The 7,664-nt window shown below is 37.1% G+C and overlaps 1 protein-coding gene across 1 annotated transcript; it reads left to right on the forward strand.

The window, feature by feature from the left end:
• Window positions 1–836: 836 nt before the first annotated feature.
• Window positions 837–6,769, forward strand: LOC137252276 (armadillo-like helical domain-containing protein 3). The gene is made up of 7 exons (XM_067788184.1): window positions 837–1,204; window positions 1,272–1,445; window positions 1,507–1,786; window positions 3,407–3,781; window positions 3,841–4,294; window positions 4,358–4,484; window positions 6,316–6,769. Exons 1-7 carry the CDS (start codon window positions 949–951, stop codon window positions 6,705–6,707), a joined length of 2,058 nt encoding a protein of 685 aa, XP_067644285.1. The 5' UTR covers window positions 837–948; the 3' UTR covers window positions 6,708–6,769.
• The last annotated feature ends 895 nt before the right edge of the window (window positions 6,770–7,664 follow it).

The following is a 7,664-nucleotide window of genomic DNA, read 5'->3' on the forward strand; positions in this document are numbered from 1 at the left end:
CAAACCCGGGGGTGGAATCCATAGTATTTTTGCGCAGAGCGCCTTTCTGCGTTGGCGGCCTTCGGCCGCGCTTATGAGAAATAACCCTGGGCTACGCCATGCCAAGTCCGGGTGTGTGGTATAACCAAAGGTAAAAGTCTAGTTGAGGGGTCGATTGCTAATACGCTACCAAAAATATCGAGAGAGGTGTCAAAAGACGCATATTAATCTCGAGAACAATAATCCGAAGGCGGAAAAAAAATTTTATCTCTGTCCGGAGATATTTGCAGTTGAAGTTGGCGATTTTCATATGGTTGTTGTTGTGTTTGTACCCACAAAAAAAATTGTGCATCAACGTGGCGGTAGCTACGCGTCTTGACATCAGTATTAATAATCCGGAGGCGGAAAATAAAAATTTTAACTCGTTCAAACGATATTAACGAAAAACCGAAAAAAGACCTGCGGGTACCGGGGGTGGGATCCATAGTATTTTTGCGCACAACACCTTCCTGCGTTGGCGGCCTTCGGCCGCGCTTTTAAAAAATAACCCTGGGCTACGCCATGCCAAGTCCGGATGTGTGGCCTTCGGATTATTGTTCTCGAGATTAATACGCGTCTTTTGACACCTCTCTCGATATTTTTGGTAGCGTATTAGCAGTCGACCCCTCAACTAGACTTTTACCCATACTTATCTTATGCCGCAGACGAATCGGAAACCCAATGCATTTATGTAAATCCTCCCTAAGCGTCTTATTGTCAGCGAAGTCTTAAAGTATTCTATCAGCAAAGGGTTAAAGAACATGTCAACGCAACCCTGCGTTGAACAGCTGAGAGGGATTGACTTTTACAATGAAGAACAAGACGCAAGTTTTTTAATAAATATACATCACAGGATTTTAGCCAAACAAATAACAAAACGATTATTGTAGTAAAGTGAATTTAAACTCGAAATAAAACTTCAATTTAAAGATGACATCACGTAAACGCAGTGGCAGCGGCTCCTCGAAGCGGCCCAAAGAGAAAGTTGTTTATATTTATGAATTATTCTTTCGTGGTGAAGATCCAACCACAAATAGTCCAGAATTTTGGAATGAATTTTTCCTACTGCAACCCAATGTGGAATCACTGGAAGCTGAAATTTCCAAATTAACTTGCGAACAATTTACGATAGTTAATAAAAATCTTAATTTAATATTTCATAAAAGTATAGAAATGTTGAAAACAGGTTAGTTAGTATTTAGGCGGAGCAACAATTATAACACTATTTTAATATATCTGCAACTTTCCTCTAGATCATCCAAAGCGTTTGTGCAATAGTCTTCAAACATTATGCTCGCTATTTTATGCCATTTTTAAAAAATCCTCAGCAGATAATTCATTTAATTATTTAAGTGAAATATTTGGTTATGAACAGATGGATAATTGGATGAGACAATTAATGGACAATTGCAATCAAATATTATTGGGTATGTTGGATAAATGCTTTTTGTGCAAATTGTACTATTTGTTAATGCATATAATTTTTAGGTGAAGTCACAGAAAGCGCTAGATTTATGTGTCTGAAATTGCTTTTAGTAATTGTGACTGGAACGGACAACGTTAGCCAAAATGTGCTGTTGGAATACCTCACAGTTCATACTCTATTCGATGCATTCGTACGTTTGCTAAGTGATCCCATATTGCGTGCACAAAATGGTCACGATGTTGTTATTTTACTGACCATTTTGGTTAACTATAGAAAGCATGAAACTACTAATCCTTATGTGGTGCAATTATCAATCTTAGCTGACGAAATGGCACTTAATGGGTATGATCAAAATTCTTTTATTTATATGTTTTTAAATGGTGCAACAAAAAATTGGAACTGAAAATTTTACATCGAGGTCTTCTAATGCCAAGCCTCGGAAACAAAAAATGTCAACAGTTGATTGTGCTTAAGGGATTAGTTTAGTTAGAATAAGTCTCTTGGCCAGAACTGAGTATTACCTGTGCAACCCGAAGGAGGTTACGCATGGCGCATTGTCAACGATGTATAATGACAGGATTGCATTAACGTTTGGTTATCCTATTTCGTATAGGAGGGGCAGTCATACATGTTGAAACTGCAAATTTCCCGTTCGCCCGTTAGAGGATATTGATAACAATATGTGTGTGTTCGCCCTATTGGACGGGTGAAACACTGCTACAACAACAACAACAGCATAGGGCTCCGTCAGAGGCGATGTGAGTCCCCCAGCGGGTCAAGGGGTTAGAAAATACCCGCGGTAGGAATGCCTGTCGTAAGAGGCGACTAAAATACCAGATTCAAGGAGTTGTGTATCGCAACCTTTTTAAGTTGCCAGCGCAATATATAGCTTCTTCAAACCCAATTGCTAACCTCACCTAGCCGTGGCGAATCCTGTTTCATTAACAGCCGAGGCTCTGGCGAGGGGAGGGAGGGAGGGAGGGATGGCCTCAAGGTTTAATGTGGCCATACAAATCGTTCCCGAGATGGTCGGGCTAGTACCTTAATGGTGCTGTGTTACCGGAGCGTACCGGATCTGTATCCGGCAAAGGACCATCACATCGATAACACTCGTCAAAGCCTTCGGGGAGTAACCTTATCGCTACAACAACAATTTGTGAACCTAAACTAAGCGAGTGAAATCCTGTTACAAATATGAATGTATCTCACATTATTCGCAGGCTCGACTCTGGCGACCCCAAGTTCCTCATGAAGCCAGGGGGTCATATTAATCGTTCCCGAAATGATAGGGCTAGCACCTTAATGGTGTTTGTTACCGGAACGTACCGGATCTATATCCGACAAAGGAGCATCAACATGGATAACACTCGCCAAAACCTTCGTGGAGTGGCTTTATCCTTAATACTACAATAACAACAACAATTATTTATACCCTCAATATATAGAAGCAGGTCGGTGCCTCACTACTCTTGTCGTAATGACCTTATGAAAGAAGTTGTAACTCTGTAACGCTTCTGTTACCCCACTTCACGCTTTCTATGAAAACATCTTAGCTTGCCTATAGCACTGATCTCCCCCTATATGTTAAAGCTGTAACACTGTGGGTGGTTAATGAAAATTACATTGCCTCCCTACCGTTCTGAAGGGATTGTTTCGGCGGTAACATCATCTCCGGGAGATGAACACAGTGCTTAACGTTTACAAATTGAAATTCCATATTTCGCCAGAAAAAAATTATCTGATATTGTTATTGTTATTAACTGCCTCTAGGGAAACTATTCATCTCCTTGACCTAGTCCTGTAGTCAATAAGAGTTTACTTGCACTATCCTTAAAAGGGTTGGACAAAGGCCATTAGTTTTATTGGTCAAAGTAGAACACTATTTGTAAGCTACTACAACGAAAACATCACTTTACTTAAACTTAAGAAATACCTATCACCAACCCTCTTTCTTTTTTTCAGCTATGGTCAAATGATATCACAATCTCTTATAGATTTTTGTCGACAGTATATGCAGAGTTTATCGAATGTGCAGTCTTCATCTTGGTTTTCATCATTATCGAACATTGTAGGTAACATGTTTGTTTCGGATGAGGGATGTGAACGGGTACAGCAAATTAAAGCTAACAATGGATTATTGTTGGCACTTTACGAAGCCGTACATCTTAATCGCAATTTCATTACCACTTTGGCTCACACTCAAGCAGAATCAAGTGCACCACCATCACCTAGTAATACACTAAGTTTAACACAGCCAGTACCAGATTTGGCAACTGCACCCATTATTGATATGACACAATATCCAACCAATTTATTGGTTGCACTTTTCCAATATTGGTAAGTCACATATGTTTGAATTTATGACGTTTGTAATTAGTACACATTTTTTTTTAAAGCTCAATTGTAATGCAAGATAACAAAAACGAATCCAGCGTAGCTAATTTAAAGCTATGTTTCCTTATACTCACTTGCATTTCTGAGGACCAATATGCCAACTCAATGATGCATGATAGTAATTTAACATTTAAAGTTATGCTACATCGCGCACAAATGCGTCATCGCAAACTACATGTGGATCGTGTGGGAAAATCACAACCTTTAGCTGCAACTTTACTTGATTTACTCGTAGAGTTTATTGTTTCGCATTTAATGAAAAAATTTCCTATGGAATTATATTTACTTTGTGTTGGAGTTATTCACCGTGTGCTTTGCTATCAAAAACGTTGTCGTGTGCGTTTAAATTATCCCTGGAAAGAGTTGTGGTCAGCACTGATTGGTTTGCTACGATTTTTGGCAAATCAAGAGCAAACTTTAGTCAAAAAATGTAATATTTTTTATTTATCATTACAGGTAAAATTTTGATTTACATATCTTTAATAAATAGTAAATAAATAGAAACAAATCTATTTTTAGGTAGTGAACATTTTTAATTTGTTTATCACATACGGCGATACATTTTTGGCGACTACAAATAGTTATGATGAATTATATTATGAATTGAACAGAGAAGAAAAAGTATTTTCCGAAATACATGCAATGGGTAAGAAAAAATATAAAGTACGAGTACAAAGGCACATACATTTCGTAATTCGCAATTCAGTTTGGAAACCACATAGCACGTAGTGTAAGCAAATATTTGTCTAAAATATTTTAGCCTTTTAGGGATTTCCCACAATCTCGAAAAGAAGTCCATAATGTAAAATGAATTGCTGGTAGCATATTTTAACAATTAGTTAAGTTGTGAATCACAATTGGGCCATAGGTTGGCCTTATTCCGGAAAATTCAATACAAATATTTTCAATTTTTTTTATTTCTTTTGTCATTCTTCATTTTACTACATCCTGCACTCCAAAAAAATTTCGGACGAATATCCCCTCCATTTTTTTCAGTGGCTTATATACACGATTAGTATTTCTCCCGTCCCTATTGGGGTCGTTCTAGATAATTTTAAGTGTTTTTGGGTTCACTTAGGAATAATTTCAGAAATGTTTTCGACAATATTTCGGGATTACATTACTGTCATCTGGGAACCGGAAAGGGATCATTTCGAGATTGTTTTCGGGAACAGTTCGGGGTTGTCTCCAAAATATATCGATATTGTTCTCGGGACCATTTTTGGATAACTTTTTTACTACCTCATAACTTTGTGATTGTTACCCGCATTGTTTCGCGCCTATTTTGGCACGACTTCAGACACATTTTGCGATAACTTGAGGTTCATTTGGATAATATCGGGATTATTTTTGAACCAATTCGATAGTTTTGGTATAATTTCAGGATTATTTTCGGGATTGTATTAGTGATCATTTTGGGTCTTTTACAGGATTCTTTTCAAATAAATTTAAGGCTATATTGGGTCGCTTCTAGATAATTTCAAGTATTTTGGGTTCACTTAGGAATAATTTTTAATTTTTCGACATTATTTCGGGATTTCATCAGTGTCATCTGGGAACCACAAAGGGATCATTTCGAGATTGTTTTCGGGAACAGTTCGGAACTGTCTCCAAACGATCGGAACCATTTGGGATAACTCTTTTACTACCTCATAACTTTGGAATTGTTACCGCCGTTTCGCGCCTATTTTGGCACGACTTCGGACACATTATGCGATAACTTGAGGTTAATTTTGGGATAATATAGGGACTATGTCTGAAACAATTCGATAGTTTTTGGTCATTTGGATCATTTTGAGTATTTTACAGGATTGTTTTTAGATAACTTGGAGGCTATATTTCGAGGTAATTTTCGGGATCCTTTACGAAGTGTTTTAGGTACCATTTGTAAATTATTTAGGAATCGATTGAAAACCATTTTGTTTACGGGCGATTTCGGGATGATTATTTTCGAATAATGGTGGGACCATTTCGGCATTCTTTCTGGCGTTTACTATGTTCTTATGAAGTTATTTCGGTGCCACAACCTAACTTTGTATGTACTGTCAAATGAATAAACCATGCAAAAGAGGGCAATTGGGAAAAGTTGCACAACAACAAAGGCATGACCTTGGCTGAATGTGCTTGTAACAGTTCAACCATCGCAGGAAAGCAGATTCGAATCCCACTCCCGGAAGAAAAGGTATTGAAGATACTTACAAGATATATTAGAAACAGCTGTGGCCTTGTCCGTCCTGAACTCATGTTGTTTCAAATTTTCCCTAACTATTTAATAATTTCGTTATTGTTTTATAAATCGGAAATATTTGCAGTTCCAGGAATAGCTCAAATTTTTATTAAAAAATATTATGTGATGAAAAGCCAGCTGTAAGTAAAATTTACCCGGTTTTTTAGGGTGTCGTATATGGGTCTACATAGTTCTTTCATTCATAAAATAACTACATATCACAACAATATATTTTTTTTTTTTGTTCCAGTATTACGCTACACAACAATGGCAGACTGTGAATACAAAGATGATGTTATCAAATTATTAAATGCTCTTGTAAATATTTTGGCCATTGTAAAACATTTTCAAAATAAAATTAAAGAATGGTTAGCGGAACAAGGGCTATCAACGCCAACGGAAGATCAAATATTAGATGTAGTGCGTAAAAATTATGATCTCACTCTAAAACTACAAGATTCCCTAGATCATTACGAACGATATGCCGAAGCTCCACGACATAGTGGATTTTTCAAAACTATGGTTCGAGATGTTGTTATCGATACACGCAAACATATATACGATTATGTAAAGGAAACTATAGCTATCATACCTGAACAGAATGTTATATTAGCAACAAATATAGCTGTGTCAAGCACATAAGTTAATATGTATGTATGTTCTGATGGCAAGTTTAAAAAAAATATAAGGTTTACTTTAATTAATTCTATCATTCGTTATAATTTTGTATTTAGCGTAAAAATTTAATAAATCCCCAAATATATATATACATATTACATGTCATGTTGTTGTTGTAGCGTTAAAGTTGCTCCCCGAAGCCTTTGGCTAGTGTTATCGATGTGATGGTCCTTTGCCGGATACACATCCGGTACCACAGCACCATTAAGGTGCTAGCCCGACCATCTCGGGAACGATTTATGTGGCCACATTAAACCTTCAGGCCATATTCAGGAGTTAAACTCGCAATGATCCTAAAACCTTGACCCGAAAAGTTTATTCGTACTTAACGGCGTACACTCGAGGCTCCGTACACGTAAAAATATACAATCAAAATGACCTGCTGCAAAAGTAGATTGTGTTTTGATTGCTCTGTGTTAAAGCATGCTCTAATACAGAAATTGTTAATAAAATTCGAAACCCTAAACAAGTAAATCGCGGTAGTTGCTTAAAAAGTCATAATCAACGTTAATAATTGCTCCGAATTGGTTGACTTCATCGCGTAAAATAGTTGCACAGTTTTAGTACAACAAGCAAAACACTATTTAATTTTGAGATAGTACTTAATTTGTTGAACAAATTCATATCTACATATCGCACACCTAGATCATAACAATAACATCATAAGGGAGCTAACTCAAAAATCTGAAATTTCGAAGTTATGAGTACATCTGGACTGTCCAATTCAATACATGCCGAACTGTATACTTTATGTAATAATACCTCCAACAATCAGCGAGAAGACTTCTAACAAATAAGAACTATATTGGTGCATGTGGGGCAGGCAGTCTGTTGTTTTTGTTGTTGTAGCGATAAGGTTTCTCCCGAAGGCTTTGGGGAGTGTTATCGATCTGATGGTCCTTTGCCGGACACAGATCCGGT

This window comes from Eurosta solidaginis, chromosome 1 (assembly GCF_040869045.1).
Source record: "Eurosta solidaginis isolate ZX-2024a chromosome 1, ASM4086904v1, whole genome shotgun sequence".
Lineage (NCBI taxonomy): Eukaryota > Metazoa > Arthropoda > Insecta > Diptera > Tephritidae > Eurosta > Eurosta solidaginis.

Bases quoted from the DNA above. Each gene is read 5' to 3' on its own strand.
- LOC137252276 (XM_067788184.1), top strand. From the start codon at position 949: ATGACATCACGTAAACGCAGTGGCAGCGGCTCCTCGAAGCGGCCCAAA. The intron at 1,787-3,406 runs GTATGATCAAAA...TCTTTTTTTCAG, and splicing joins GACGAAATGGCACTTAATGG to CTATGGTCAAATGATATCAC. The intron at 4,295-4,357 runs GTAAAATTTTGA...ATCTATTTTTAG, and splicing joins TTTTTTATTTATCATTACAG to GTAGTGAACATTTTTAATTT.